Raw genomic sequence first — 16,166 nt, 5'->3', positions numbered from 1 at the left:
GCTGTGACATTACTGCGAAATCCGGTCTTTCTGGCTTCTCCGGTTCCAAGCTGTCTCCTTCCACGGAGGCGTCTAACCTGCTAGGCAGGATGGTGATGATGCGGTACACATGAAACCATACAGATGAAACTCGCACCTCTGAATCGCCTATCTCTTAGAATGCTTTTCATAAAGTGTTAAATAGGGAGATTGAGGGCGCAAAGACACACCATTCTATTAATGCATGCAATTACCTCATCTCCTCGCCACATAATAATACTGGTCTATATCTATTTTTCTTAATTCTCATATGTAATAAAAACAAATACAACTCTTGAATAGTGTTTTCCCGATAAGCGTTCATGAACTTGATGACCCTCCCCACCGCAGGTAATTTGGCTATCGCAGAGCCCTTCCCAATTGGCAACAGGCTGCTGCATTCCATTTAAGCCCTTCAAATAAATAGTCTAAACTCTAAACGTAGGCCATCACCGACAAAAACTGCTCTGTAGTAGGCCTAGCCAACGACAATTTACACAATCCTGTAAATTGTAGTCCGGCGTAGGCTAGTGACTGATGAAGCAAGCATTAGGGGGAGAAAGGTTTTGGGTTTATTAAGGAGCTTCAGTCAAAGCACCACGATTCCTTCCCCTCTGGTAAAATGCCAAGCGCCTCCACTCGTCTTATTCATTTACATACGGGGTTCATGCAATTAAAATCGAATTGATGCTGACAAAGCGTTTCTATTTTACGTTGCTTACATAGCCTACCATAAAATGTGTCAAAAAAAAACGTGGACAAAATGTGTTGCTGTATTTTAAACGGGTAGAGGCCTAGGCCTACTGTAGATTGGTCAAGCACACTATTGTGGACTACTACTCCGTTCATTTTGCATACTCACAAGCAACAGAGTAACGCAGGTCAGTGGAGTGATTGGTTACAGTCAGCCCACCGGGTTCCATGCAGTTTGAGTTATGCACTGAGGTTAATTATCTACACAATGGCGGATACTTTAATGTCACGCGCGGAGGGGATTCTGCGGGTCGTTTCAAGCTCCTCGTTTATTCGGTGTGTTTTACTGCGTATGTTAAGATCAGCACAATCTTGCCTCATTGAATCGTGAGTATTTTCATTAAGTTTGGTATTTTAAAAGAGTCGGCTTTAGTTGTTTGTGCTTATTATTTGACAGCCTACTAAATGATTCAGCTGTGTACTGTAGCCTATTGGCCTTGAAGAATTGTCAGCCTACTAGAGATTGGCTAGTTTACATGTGACCGTTTTCCATAAGCGAAAAGGCTTCCTGTGTCTGTTGTTTCATTTATATATTTCTTAATTCCATTATTTTACTTTTACACTTGTGTGTAATGTTGTGAATTGTTAGGTATTACTGCACTATTGGAGCTAGGAACACAAACATTTCGCTACACACGCAATAACATCTGCAAAATATGTGTGTGTGACCAATAACATTTGATTTGATTTTATGAAGTAGCTTGTCTTTCCAATTCATTCTCCTCCAAATCCGCGTCATGGTCAGATTTCAATTGTACAATGCGGCGAATGAGCAGGGAATGTCGAGATAAACTCGAAAATTAAATAGGACTTGTTGTGTAGACTATGCACATTTGTATGTTAAATTAATGATCTGAGTCAACAGGTTCACAGATGCCTTCATTAAAATTCAGAAAAGTTGAAATGGCATTTTTTTATTTTTTTTATTAAAGGTCTTAGCGGTCTACCATAGACCTCGTGAGAATGGGTGTGGATAATTGTCTATGCTTGAAATGATGCATTTCCACAGCATGTTTTGGGTTCATTAAATCCTATTCCAATTTAGGGAAAGTGACTTCCAAATAGGTGTGTTGCCACCGCAGCCAGGAAACGAGGATGTTTACCTGCATGGTAATTGGCCAGAATTAGACCATGTAGGTTACATATGGATATAACCATTGCATTCATTTTGACTCCAGCAACTGTAAATACATATGTTTTCAAGGAGCTCACGCCATGACGTCTGATATTTTCCTAGGTCTTATCTTGTAATATATAAGTAGAGAGTAGTTCCATCTGCCATCTGTGGGATAATCCCTATGTGTTTATACGGCGTGTTGTGCTCAATTGAAGACAAGGTGGCATAGTGTTAGACGATATGGAGAGGGGAGTGACCGCTCTGTCTGGTTGAGAGGCTAGATGTTGTTGCACCTTGGTATGATCCAAGGAGGCAGCCGAATTATGGAGATCAAACAAATTTGCCGTAGCTCTGGTATTTGTATATCATTGACTGGAGCTAGAGAACACCTCGTTTTCTCTCTGGAGATGGTGCTAGCTAGTGCATTGGCAAAGAGCAGTCAGTTGGAGCGGTTCGACCACAATCATTCTCACTGCAGTTTATCTCCTAGGCTAGACTAGAGGAAGATAGAGAGGATTCAGTGTCCTGCTCACCGAGACGAGAGTCTTCCAGCCCAATACAGTGTTTCTGCCACAGCACAAGAGACAGCGTCTGATCAACACGGCCGTTACCTTGTTCCTGATATTTTTTGCAGTGCGTTCCCACCAGCAGCCCCACAGATAGTCCCAGCATGTTGTGTCTCACTGTACATCATCCTAGCACGCCATATCTCTGCCAGACAGCACCAGTGGGTGGTGTAGTGGAGCACTTTAGTCTCCATTCGCCCTAAGCAGCCAGCCGTGGCTCGGTGGTGCTATCACCCTATGGTCTGCCTCTTTGACCGGCATAGTCTGGCACACAGGCTAGCAGACAGGCAACCAGCAACAATTTGCCTGCTTCCCAATAGAGGGGAGAGAGTGATCTGGGCCAAACAATTGGGTTGAATGAAATCGTTAAAGTAATCCCTTGGGTAAGGGACCACCCATATAGCATGGTGAGAAGCCCCCGTCCAGCAGTCCCCAGAGCGGGGAAGAGAATGGGGGCGATTGTGCTGGACAATGACCTGGCTGGATGGATGGGCCATCCAAGGTTGGGTTCTGTCTGGCTTTAGGACTTGCTCACCAACCCCTCTCACCTTAACCCGCCCTCCCACCCTCCTCCATCCATAGGCACTCCAGGCCAGTTTCTTGTATTGTGGCAATAGAGAGCAGTAGCAGGAGGCTGTTCAATGTGCTCCTCAATTCTGACAATGGAGCCAAATAATATGTGTGTCTGTGATAGATTTAGATGTCCAAAGTACTTATGCAATAGATCCCTTCAAACCTGAACAGTTGAAAAGCCAGTGTATAAAAAATGCAAAGAGTCATGTTCTGTGTGATTGGTACTATGTGGTTTATACATGATGGGAAAACTCACTAATACATAAGATGGTAAAGAATGTGCTTGATTGGCTGGGAGAGCCGTGTGTGTATGGGCTGTGTGTGTGTTGGTGAGGGGGGGGGGGGGGGGTTCCTCTACTTATGTTGTTGTTGGTAACTAGGTAATAACAGTTGCTGTCGTACTCCAAAACTCAGCAGTAGCACAACAAGTTCTAAAACAAATAGGCTAACCTTTTGTTTGCCTTGAGATCTTATGAGGAGTTGGTAGGCGAGTCTTGTATAGTGCAGTAACAGGCCCTGTATTGTGAGGTTACACATTAACCAGGGAGGGGCAGATGCCATCGTCCAGTGCTCTCTCATAGTCAATCCTTCCTCCAGCACGTCTGGAACTATGACACTTCTTAACCTCCATAAATGCCGCTGTGTAATTAGATTCTTGAATTGTTCAGCCTTATGCACATTCCAATGAGGGCTTGTGTGAAGTGTGTGTACAGTTTCTTGCTGCCGTGATGCAGCGGCGTCGCCATGGTCGGCCTGCTGTGCGTGTATCGCTGTTTCTTACACAACTGCTTTTGTGTCGCTTTATTAAGGCTTGACTGTAGTTGGCAGAGCCTACTGTTGCTTTGGCTTGTTGTGGAGTATACCGTCGTGTAGTTAGCAGACCTGGGTTCAAATACTATTTGAAATCGTTCAAATACTTTGGCGTTTGCTCTAGAGTTTTAGATGTAAGGGGGTTAACATTTTTGGAACTATTCTGTTGGTCCATTAAGCCAAACAAGCTCAGTCAGGCATGTAAAGTAGGTCTATTTGAAATGATTTCAAATAGTATTTGAATCCAGGTCTGGTAGCTAGCTGGCTGGTTGAAGGAAGGTTGCTGGGGGGTTAGGATGATGAATTCTTAGCCACGGGTTTGAGTTAAAACCTTAATACAACGGTTGTGCGCCGTGTCAGCGGGGAGGCCTCAGAATAGCAATTAGCCTGTTAAATCTGTTAACCTCTCTCAGTGTGGAAGCACAATGCTCACCCAGAGAAAAGAGGGAGAGGGAAAGATGAGAGGAGGGAGGGAGGAGAGCAAAGGAAACTGAAGGAGGGATGGAGTTGGAGATACAGAGAGAGAGAGAGGGAGTACATGAGGGAGAACGTGAACGAGAGAGCCAGAGAGGGGTAGCGAAGAAGGGAGGGAGGGAGAAAGAGTGTATGGAGAGAGAGCGAGAGAGAGAGAGAGAGAGAGCGAGATGTACAATGAGGGGATTTGTAATGGGTCTTTGTGAGCAGGATTTAGCGTGCAGCAAGTATTCTAGCAGAGGACACAGCATCACAGGTGTAGGGCAAGTGTGGGTGGCAGGAACAGACAGAGAAATATGAAAGCAGTAATGGTTGTGGAGCATAAAGAAAACAGCCTGTCTTATGCAGTACAATACACAGTTTACAAGTCAATGCCTTTTTATTCTGACATCTATTGGTTTAAATACCGTTTAAAGTTGACAGAATCAAGTGGGTGTGGTGAGAAGGAACAAGGAAGCTACTAGTTTCCAAGGTATTCTACGACAGCAGAGTGCTCTCGCTCGCGTTGTTCTCTTTCGAATTCTCACGTCGCTCACACACATCTCCCCAGCACTGCTGATGAGGAAGGTCGGGAGGGCTGGCCCCTGTTGATTTAGTAGCCGAAAAGCGTTGTCGCCATAAATTGGACCCCTTGTCCCCTAAATCCTGGACTGCTAATGTTGACAGATAAGGCACTGAATAAAGCTGTGTTGACGGCCCATTGTCATTCAAATATATCCTCTATTGTCTGCTGTTGCTTGTCTGGACACTGGTCGGAGTGTCCCCTCACTCCCCTTTCCAGGAAGGCTGAAAGGGGTAGGAGTTAAGGGGTAACGGGGAGGTGGGTTAAGGCAATGCCAGGTGCCAGATGTAGATGTGACTTTCTTAAGTCTGGAGTGTTTTGTAAACGTTGGGAGTCGTTAAGGGGCCCTGCCACTCAGAGCCACCAGGGTGTTTCATTTCCATCTCAATGTCAACCTCTTTGCCAGGCCACTCAGTTCGACCAGTCACTCACACACACATGCACACGCACACACACACACACACACACACGCACACACACACACACACACACACACACACACACACACACACACACACACACACACACACAAACACACACACAGGAACCTTCTCTCTCTCTCTTTCTGTCTTTCTTTCTCTCTCTCTCTCTCTCTCTCTCTCTCTCTCTCTCTCTCTCTCAGAGCACACACTAGCGATGTTGCTCTGCTCTTCTCCTCTGTGCTCGAGCCTCAACAGCTCCCTGACTCTGCTGCCGTTCACATACAAACATGCACCCTCACTCCCTGACACACATTCACAGTTGAGTGAGACTGTTCCAGTGAGAGTCCAGAGGTGTGGGGAAGGATCAAATCACATTTTTATTTTTACTTTTTATTTTGGTTCTTACATGTGTCGAAGCCCTTTAACCAACAAGCCCTTTAACCAACAATTTTTAAAAGAAAAAATAAGTGTTACGAAAGTATTTTACTAAATAAACTAAAGTAAACAAAAAATGAAAACAACACAAAAATAGAAAAACAACAAATAATTAACAGTAAAAATTATAAAATAACAGTAGCGAGGCTTTATACAGCGGGTACCGGTACAGAGTCAATGTGCGGGGGCACCGGTTAGTTGGAGTAATTGAGGTAATATGTACATGTAGGTAGCGGTAAAGTGACTATGCATATATGATGAACAGAGAGTAGCAGAAGAGTAAAAACGGGGGAGTCAATGTAAATAGTCTGGGTAGCCATTTGATTATGGCTTGGGGGTAGAAGCTGTTAAGAAGCCTTTTGGACCTAGACTTGGCGCTCCGGTACCGCTTGCCGTGCGGTAGCAGAGAGAATGGTCTATGACTAGGGTGGCTGGAGTCTTTGATCATTTTTAGGGCCTTCCTCTGACATAGGATGTGAAGAACAAGTGGGGATCTTCCTGTGGCTGGAGCACGGCTTCTCCAGACTGTCTCCAAGGCCCCCCGGCCAGTAGCACAGAGACTGCATTCCAAATGGCACCCTATTCCCTATGTAGTACACTTCTTTTGACCAGTACCCACCAGTGCCCATACCACTATATAAGGAATAGGGTGCCATTTGGGACTCAATGCGAGTCTCTCACTGCCCCTGAGCACCATCCATCATAATGAAACCAGTCAAATCAAACTTTATTGGTCACATACACATATTTAGCATATGTTATTGGTCACAAACACATATTTAGCATATGTTATTGGTCACAAACACATATTTAGCATATGTTATTGGTCACATACACATATTTAGCATATGTTATTGGTCACATACACATATTTAGCAAATGTTATTGGTCACATACACATTTAGCAGATGTTATTGCGGGGGAAGTGAAATGCTTGTGTTTCTAAGCTCCAACAGTGCAATTACATCTAACAACACACAACAATACACACAGATCCTCACACACTTCTCCTATTGCATAATATGATATTTAATATCTGCGACATGGGTATGTACACACACACCTCTGTTACAGTGGCGTGATGATAAATTATCTTTCTAGCTTGATCTCTGTCACCAGGTTTTCACTAAGCAGTTCCACGATGAGGTCAGTAGGTTGGATGGGTTTTTAGTGGACCTCAGGGTTTTTCCCACCAGCGGTACAGAAAGAATTCAATGCAGCCTGTTCTCCCTGGCCTCTTCAGAGTTGTGAAATACCTGACCTGCTGAGAGGTGGAGAGGTAAGCCTGAGGCCAGGGGGGAGGTATTTTGCACCTCTGAAAAGCCCTCCACACTCTAACACACACACAAACACACACTCTACCACACACACAAACTGAACACACACTTTATAATTCTGCCTGTGTGAGTGTCATCAGGGGAAAAGAGGAGCTGTCATTTGCAGACCCAGAATTAGACTACAGAAATGAGTCTCTCTCCCACTTGCTCACCCTCAATCATAGAGTGGAGCCCCTGTTCCTCAGCAGCCTCATTAGTACATCTCTCCTGCCTGGGTATGAGGAGTGTTCTGTTGGTATATGCTAGAGAAGCCCATATGTCATTTATTGTGTGTGTGTGTGTGTGTGTGTGTGTGTGTGTGTGTGTGTGTGTGTGTGTGTGTGTGTGCGTGCACGTGTGTGTGAGAAAAAGTGAGTGTGTGTGCACATATATGTTTAGGCATGGTGTGTAATATTTCTCATCTCAATGAGCGTCACACGGAACAAACAACTGCTCCCTCCTGATATGAGTGTGTTTATCTCTCTTTCTCTTTCTCTCTCTCTGTCTCACTCCATGTCTCTCTGTCTCTCTCGCTCTCTCTTTCTCTCTCTTATTATTTTGCCTCATTAAAGAGCCCCTTATACTCCAGGGGACCAGACTTCCAGGAAATGAAGGTTTATTTTCCTCCTCTCTTATCTTCTCAATGGTGTACGCGCACGCTCACACACACACACAGGAACCTATATATACAAAGAGGAGGATGAGGAAGATGAGGAGGAAGAGAAGGCAAATCATTATTCCTTTCTTTATTCAGCATGCTAGACCCTACAGATCATCTGAGGAGAAGGATGGGGATTGGGGGGATGATTAGAAGGCATCCTTTCAAAAACAAGGATGTGGAAAAGTCCACAGATTAACCCCCGCAGACCTGTCTCCTTTCCCCGGTTACAGCGAGCATGAGACTCTCCACACGCAGAGAACATATACAGTGAAGTGAATTAGAGCCAGGGGAGAACAGGGAAGTGGGGAAATGGGGATCAAAGCAATGTGCTGAAACAGAGAGGTAATTAATAAAGGAGGAAAGAGGTTAAGAATCAAAAGGAGAGTTGCTTTGTGTGTAAATTACCATGTGTTCAATTAGGACTTGATTGGGTTGCTTTTCGTTGTGATATCATCGGCGCTGAAAAACAAAACCCCTGGGATTTGCCCCCACGTATGATTTTCCTAGTTGCTGCCTTTTAGTGGCATATTCAGTTTCAAAGTCAAAATTAGTGAGCTGTACGCAATGTCTGGTAGCCTTGGAATAGCTGAAGGACGCCTAATGTTGTCAATGTCCAGAATTAGCAGGAGGAGGTAGGCAACAGTGGCAGTGGAATCCTTATCCGTCCCCTTAGTCTACTGCTGCATATGTCATTGAAGTACCTGGCAGAGATACAAGGTTGAGTCCGTTTTATGGATTGGACATGGCTCGAACTCTCGCGAAACAGACATCTCACTCAAGTAATTGTTTCAGACACATTAAGTGTCTCGTGTAAAAAAGATTGCAATAAATTAAAACGAGACCTGTCATAAATCCCGGAGAGTTACCCAAGTGTCTTTAAAAGTTGTCCGGACCTTTCTAGAAGATGAGTGAGGCCATTTCTAATCATGTTTGTTTGTCTTTGTCATTTTCTTTCTTGCAGACCGATGCGTTTCCAGTCAAGCGGAGTGATGGTGCTGAGGTGGGATGCCACTCTGGTGTTGGCCGCCATGCTTCTGGTTTGCTGTGCCGCCGATCCCACTGACATTCTCTACCGGATGCTCGAGGAGCAGCCGCCCAACACGTTGATCGGCAGCCTGGCATCGGACGAGGGCCTGCCCGACTCAGGCCATCTGTACAAGCTGGAGGTGGGCACCCCTTACCTGCGCGTGGACGGCAAGACGGGAGACATTTACACCACAGAGGTCCCCATCGACCGTGAGACACTGCGGGACTGCCGCAACCTGCTCGAGGGCGACAAGTGCTTCCTGGAGTTCGAGGTGTCCATCACGGACCTGAAGCAGGGCCAGGGACCGCGACTGATCGAGGGCCGCATCGAGGTGCAGGATGTCAATGACAACACACCCCAGTTCACCTCGCCCATCCTCATGCTGTCCATCCCAGAGAACACACACATCGGGGCGCTCTTCTCCATCCCCATGGCCAGCGACAAGGACTCGGGCCACAACGGCGTGGCCGAGTACTCGCTCAGCGCCGGGCCTGACGCCGACCAGCTCTTCAGCCTGCAGGTGGCCGAGGACACAGACGAGAAGCAGCCGCAGCTCATCGTCATGGGCAACCTGGACCGCGAGCAGAAAGACTCGTACGATCTCAACATCCGTGTGGTGGACGGGGGCACACCACCGCGAGCCAGCAGCGCCCTGCTGAGGGTGACCGTCACCGACCAGAACGACAACGCACCCAAGTTTGAGAGGAGCCACTATGAGGCTGAGCTGGCTGAGAACAGCCCTGTGGGACACTCAGTCTTGCAGGTACTAAACACAGAGATACCTACAGTACAGTACATACAGAGATTCTATATACTTTACATTTCTTTTAAGATTTTTTTGAACATTTTAGTCATTTAGCAGACACTTTTTTCCAGAGTGACTTGCAGTTAGATAGAGATACACTCATAGACTCAGTCACAAAGTTTATATCTCTCTCCCTCTCTCAGAGCATTTCACACATGAAAATAACTGCCGTTTCATGCTGTGGGGCCATTTGTTTCGGTCAAAAGCGCAATGAAGTAGATTCACTTAGAGTAACTAAGTGAATCTTTAAACTCAGACTTTGTGGTTCAGCTATTCAACTCCCTACACCATATTTATACTTCTCAATTTATATCTGGTGAAGAGACGGTGAAAGGAACTGGTAAACTAGCTCACACTACGATCCAAAGAGCCCTCAAACTCCACTTGACAAGCACCCTCATTACATTAGGCCCCCTATTTCCCATGGGGCCTGGGCACCGATACAAAACAACAGGGTTAAGGTTTAGGAAACGATGGAACCAAATCATATTCTCCTCAGTAAATGGATTTTTCTTCCTCTTCCCACTGTCACTTTAACCACCGGTTTTACAAAACACTAGTGAATTATTGACAGGTTCTGAGAATGGCATATTGGATTGCAGTGCGACACAGCCGATAAGGCGAGCCCTACAGTTGGCCGGGTTCCAAGAGCAATTTGAGACGAAGTGTCCAGGCATAAAATGTGTATAAATACTGTTAATCTCTCAGTCAACAGTTAGTCCATGCGTTCAAGATGTTTTCAAATAGTGTTTTCTCCCTTCATGATCTTGCTAAGGGAGCAGTGGCAAATGAACGGCAAGGGTAGAAAAATAGTCTAATTTGACGACTTAAACAGGTCAGACGTGTCAATCAAGCATTTCTGCTTTCTCAAAGGAATTCTCTCCAAATGCCTGTTAAGTGAAATGCATCCTGGGGTTTCTGTGGAGGATGAAATGGAATGAGTCACATAGAGCATTAATACCAATAAACCCCATGGATAATCTGATGTCTGAGTCACATTAAGTCATGCATGGCTCGGTAATGGGAGTGCTGGGGCATTCTATTTGACTATCATATGGGGTAAGTGATACGGTGTTTTGCAAGGTGTGTTTAAGGATGAGTAATGTTAGAAAGATGACAGAAATGGATTTTGGTGTGTCAGGTGGTAAAGTGTCAGAGTGACACTGTAAGGTTGGGTCTGACAGTTTACCTCCATTCTAAATGATACCTCGCTCATTTTCCCAGTCCATTTACACCAGATCTACTCACAGACACCTCTATTTATACTGTGTAATCATGGGCCTATAATTCAATAAAATATATTAGGATCCTTATAACTAAACTCACTGAGTTGATATTCCCCCATGTGTAGATTATGGAGATGGCTTGTTTCCTAATGTATTAATGGAAGGCTGTTCTCAGAAGCTTATGGGAAGTTTCTTGTTTTGGCAAGGAGTACAGAGGCAGGGCCAAGTCAATCCGTTGCCACCAATCTCTGTCACTCTATCTCCTCCTATTGACCCCTGTAGGAACAAGGGCCTTTTGATAATGGGAGGAACATTAACACTCTCAGTCATTTCCCCATTAACTGCCAATGACCCATGTGACAATCGCTAGATGTTTATGTGGGGCTGCGCATGCTTAGTTTTGATAGTCATTATGCATGACACAGAGCATGAACTTGAGCTATGAGGAGAATCAAGGCGTTGATACAATCTAGGAGTGAATTTAGAGGCATTTACATAAATTACGGGGAATACAATTGTTTCGTGGTTTTGTAAACGGTAGGTTGCAGAAGCTAAAGGCTAATATTTTATGTGTTTGTGTGTGTGCGTGTGTCCAGGTGAAAGCCAACGACGCTGACATGGGTACCAACGGGGAGATCGACTATAGCCTGCACCAGGCCTCCGATGCCGTCCAGAGGTTGCTACGCATTGACCGCTCCACAGGGATCATCTACGTCAAGGGGCTGGTGGACCGAGAGGAGGAGAGCTTCCTCAAGTTCTTCGTGGTGGCCAAGGATCGCGGCCCCAACTCGAAGAGCTCCAAAGTCCTGGTGACCATCAACGTCAAGGACCAGAACGATAATGCACCCGCCATCGAGATCCGTGGCATCGGCCTGGTCACCCACCACGATGGTGTGGCCAACATCTCAGAGGACATGCCCATCGGCACGGCTGTAGCCCTGGTGCAGGTGTCGGATCGTGATGAAGGGGAGAATGCTGTGGTCACCTGTGTGGTGGCCGGGGACGTCCCCTTCCAGCTGCGGCCCGCCAGCGAGTCAGCCAACGACCGCAAGAGGAAATACTTCCTGCAGACCACGACCCTGCTAGACTACGAGCGCATCAAGGACTACAGGATTGAAATAGTAGCGGTGGACTCCGGTAACCCTGCACTGTCCAGCACAAACTCCCTGAAGGTGCAAGTCACCGACATGAATGACAATGCCCCTGTCTTCTCCCCCAATCTGTTTGAGGTGGACTTTGCAGAGGAGAATCAGCCAGGTGATAAGGTCCTGGATGTGGTGGCCACAGACGCGGACAGTGGGTCCAACGCAGAGCTGACCTACAGCATCATCATGGACTCGACCACTAAGGGGCTCTTTGAGATCGACCCCAAAACGGGAGAGGTGCACGTGAGGAATACGCTGGACCGTGAGCACAGGGAGCAGTACGAGTTCCACGTGGCGGCAGCCGATAAGGGCTCGCCTAGCCTGAGGGGGACGGCCACGGTGGTGGTCAAGGTGCTGGATCGTAACGACAACGACCCCAAGTTCATGTTGAGCGGCTACAGCTTCTCCGTCTTGGAGAACATGCCTCCGCTCAGCCCTGTTGGCATGGTGACGGTCATCGACGCAGATAAGGGCGAGAACGCCATGGTGCGACTCTCGGTGGAGCCCGACAATGGCAAGTTTGTCATCCAGAATGGCACAGGTACTATCCTCTCCAGCATATCCTTTGACCGTGAGAAGGAGAGTACATACACTTTCCGCCTCAGGGCTGTGGACGCCGGTGACCCTCCCAGGTCCTCCTACGTGGGTGTGACCATCAACGTCTTGGACGAGAACGATAACTCCCCCTACGTCACCAAGCCCTCTAACTCCTCCTACAAGTACCTCCCACCTCTCACGACCCCCGAGACACGCGTTGAAGTGGTGGAGGCCGAAGACATCGACACGGGACCCAACTCCGAGCTGGTCTTCAGCATTACCGGAGGGAACCCCTACGGACTGTTTCACATCTCGCCCAACAATGGGGAGATCACCCTGGCCCAGGAGTTCACCCGCAAGCACAACGGGCTCCACCGTCTGGTGGTGAAGGTGAGCGACAAAGGCAAGCCACCACGCCACACCACCGCCCTGGTCCACATCTTCGTCAATGAGACCATGGGCAACATCACCCTGATCGAGTCTCTGGTGGGTCACAGCCTCTACACTCCTCTGGACAGAGACATTGCCGGGGACCCCAACTATGCGCTGGCCCAGCGCAGCAACATCCTGTATGGCAGCCTAGCGGGCATCGCCGGAGTCATCCTGGTCATCGTGGTGGTGGTGGTGATCCGTCATCGCATGCAGAAGGACACCAAGAGCGGCTACCAGGCGGGCAAGAAGGAGAGCAAGGACCTGTATGCCCCCAAAGCAGGGCCCAAGAATGGCAAGGGCAAAAAGAGCAAGAAGGGCAAGGTGCCCAAGCCCACCAAGCCACTGGAGGAGGACGAAGAGGCCAGCCTCCAGAAGGGCCTCAATTTCAACCTCATAAACGATAGTGTCAATGACAGTCCCCGGATCCACCTGCCCCTCAACTACCCCCCGGGCAGCCCCGACCTGGGCAGACATTACCGCTCCAACTCCCCACTGCCCTCCATCCAGCTGCAGCCCCAGTCCCCCTCTGCCTCCAAGAAGCACCAAGCCGTTCAGGACCTGCCCGCCACCAACACCTTTGTGGGCACAGGTGACAACAACTCTACAGGCTCCGATCAATATTCGGATTACAGCTACAAGGCAAACCCGCCGAAATACAGCAACAAACAGGTAGGCGACTACTTCCCCACAGCAGGGTACAACAGGAACATTATGTGGACCGATGAGGTTTGGTAGAGATGGGACTAAATCACAGAGATTTGCTACCAAAGCTGCACTGATCACTCATTCTCTCACAGCGATCACGCCACTACCTTTCCCAAATCAGGGCAGGCTTGCCTTTTCATCTCTCATTTTTATTTTTTGTTATGTTTATGTTTGTCATTTAAAAAAAATCCTCCCCTTAAAATGGACTCACTACACTTTCACGCTAAGAAGGAAATATTTAATTTTATCTCAACCTTTTGAGGGAGTTTAAATGAAGGAGCTTATGGTTTTTAAATGAAGGAGCTTATGTTTTTGTGTTGTGTTTATTTTACAGGAGGCATATCTTTGGTTGGGCACCTACACTGCCCCACACAGAGTCATTCCGTATATTTTAATGTGTTTAGAGAAATAATTTGGTTTTAAAGTCTCTCTTTATGGCAGGATTCTATTTCCTTTCACACTGAGTTTGTTCATTTGAGTGTGACAAAGTGCTGGTGAATTCCTCAGACATTTTTATTGTCTGTTGGCTACCACTGGATAGTACAATCTTGGCCTAACTGCACTTTTTTTATGTTTTCACTTCCAAATAATTAAAACCTTTCACCAAAGGGTAGATAGCCAAGGGGAAAGAAGGGAGAGGGGGCAGGGAAGCAAAGAAGACATGTAAAAAAAAAAGAAAAGCACACTTAACGACAAGGGAAGGTCCTTTCAGACACCTTGTGTTATTGTGAAGCCTGCCACTGCACATCCTGTCAGGCCATTGAAAAAGGACTCTTCATTTACTGGGGCTTAAGTCAATTGTTTGCACAGATTAATGGCAGGTAATTCCAGCCCCGCTCGCCTGTACACAGAGAGTGCCTTGCTTTATTTAACGTACATATGTGGGGTGGTTAAATTCATGCTCATAAGTAGTGGGGTATGGCACCTTTATGAGTAATGGACTTGAGGCCCCGGCAAGCTGTGAATAATGTCACATCCACTGTGAAACGAGAGGCTCTGAAAAGAAAGAACAGGAGACCGAGGTTGATTGCGTTTTGCAGTAGTATCTGTTGGAGAGTATACCAAAAAAACAAGATTGCTTTGTTCGTATGGCCTCTTTAAAATGATTTGGAGACAATCGTATGATGTAGTAATATGCAAGTTGTACATATGTGAATAACAAACTATGTTTGCTGTTGTTGTATTTTTTGTTTTACTCATCATGTGTTTGTTCTGATTGCAACATGTCCTGTGTGTGATTTCTACTCAAATGGAGAACATTCATTTTCTGTGAGTAACTGAGCCACTCAGTTGTCCTTGTTAGTGATGCCTGCATTCACCAACAAAATTCCCTAACAATCAAATTACACACACACACACACACACACACACACACACACGCACATTTGAATACAGGAGGTAGTACTGTTATTGTCATGCTTCAAGTGAGCGTCATGTTTGCTACACTAGAGTACCCAGGAGGCATTGCAGTTCAGTGTTCCATGTTGCTTGTGTTCAGCTGTATTTAAAGCTGCAGTTATCCCCATTTTGACGAGACATTTTCATTTTGCTTCTGTTTTTGTTTTATCCATTTCTTTGTTTGTAAAAATATTGTACCCTGGGAGAAAACTTGTTCACGTTTTTTTTTACGACTAAATCCAATTTTATTTCAATAAAAACGTTGTTAAAATGGTGAAATCACACTCTCTGTGCATTCCATGGGCATTGGGCTTGAGCTAAAGTAAGATTGGGGATTAAAACTACAAATGGGAAATGAATGCTTAAGGTACAGTATTCCATTTTCATTATCATCTTTCTTTGTTGACAATCATGAACTTTCCCTCCAGCTCACACGCTTCATTAAGCCATGGGTTACATGGGTTGGACTAACAGCGCCACAAGAACCAATGTTTGTTCTTTATGCGCACTCCAGTCCCCACATAGCACTAATTATGACTCCCCTCTCTCAGTTAGCATTTTAACTTGAACGTTTCAGAGACACAACAATCGAGTGGACAGTTAGAAAGCCATGACCTCACTCTAAATGCTAACTTAGCTCTTATATCTGCATGCCATTTATAATTAACGTTTTTGTTGCAAACAATTTTGTCTTTCTGTTTAAAAAAAACAAAACTTCTGACATTTCGAGAGCTTGGGACTACAAGGTTCTATCTGCATTTTTGTTGAAATGGAGTTATTGTTATAGGCTTGTTCTATAACATTTATAGTACTCTAAATACCCCCAATTTATGTTAAGTTCAAAATAATACAAGATAAAAATTGCTGGCCCCATTCAAACCAATGAGGGTTCGGAACTTTAAAGCCAATTATCTCAGAATCATCTTTTTGCAGATAGAACCTTATAGTCATTCCCAAGTTCTCGATTTTGAGTCAAATGAAATCTCTATTCCCCAACTCTATCCCAGTATGAAGTTTTCCTTCAGTATGGAATGTATTTTAGAGGAAAGAGCCTATATTTCCACTCTGTCTTACCCATCCTCCCATCATTGAAATTCCTCTTGCATCAGTGCTGCCTAAACACCGTAGATTCTGCCCTCAGCTTGCGCAGTCGCCATGGAAACGGAATGACCGTTGTGTGTGTG

At 46.0% G+C, this 16,166-nt stretch overlaps 1 protein-coding gene and 1 long non-coding RNA gene across 5 annotated transcripts in view; one reads left to right on the top strand and one right to left on the bottom strand.

Moving 5' to 3' along the window:
* Positions 1-16,166, bottom strand: part of LOC149978334 (uncharacterized) — a 1,052,250-nt gene that overhangs the window by 624,263 nt on the left and 411,821 nt on the right. The gene's annotated exons all lie outside the window — the stretch shown is intronic.
* The window catches only part of LOC110489032 (protocadherin-1), a 388,535-nt gene that overhangs the window by 1,924 nt on the left and 370,445 nt on the right, over positions 1-16,166 (top strand). For 2 of the 4 annotated variants that reach the window (XM_021561580.3, XM_036943185.2), the window contains exons 1-3: positions 878-1,098; positions 8,669-9,497; positions 11,362-13,548. In XM_021561580.3, the coding sequence (XP_021417255.1) occupies positions 980-1,098; positions 8,669-9,497; positions 11,362-13,548 (3,135 nt within the window). In that variant the 5' untranslated portion in view covers positions 878-979. Of the gene's footprint in view, positions 1-877; positions 1,099-8,668; positions 9,498-11,361; positions 15,262-16,166 lie in introns of those variants that run through there. The other 2 variants (XM_036943184.2, XM_090198637.1) reach the window with 2 other exon arrangements.

The sequence above is a fragment of the Oncorhynchus mykiss genome, chromosome 14 (genome assembly GCF_057628025.1).
Source record: "Oncorhynchus mykiss isolate SJ-2025 chromosome 14, ASM5762802v1, whole genome shotgun sequence".
NCBI classification, from domain to species: domain Eukaryota; kingdom Metazoa; phylum Chordata; class Actinopteri; order Salmoniformes; family Salmonidae; genus Oncorhynchus; species Oncorhynchus mykiss.
Note: the sequence above shows the minus strand (reverse complement) of the source record. Positions and strands in the feature narration are given on the sequence as shown.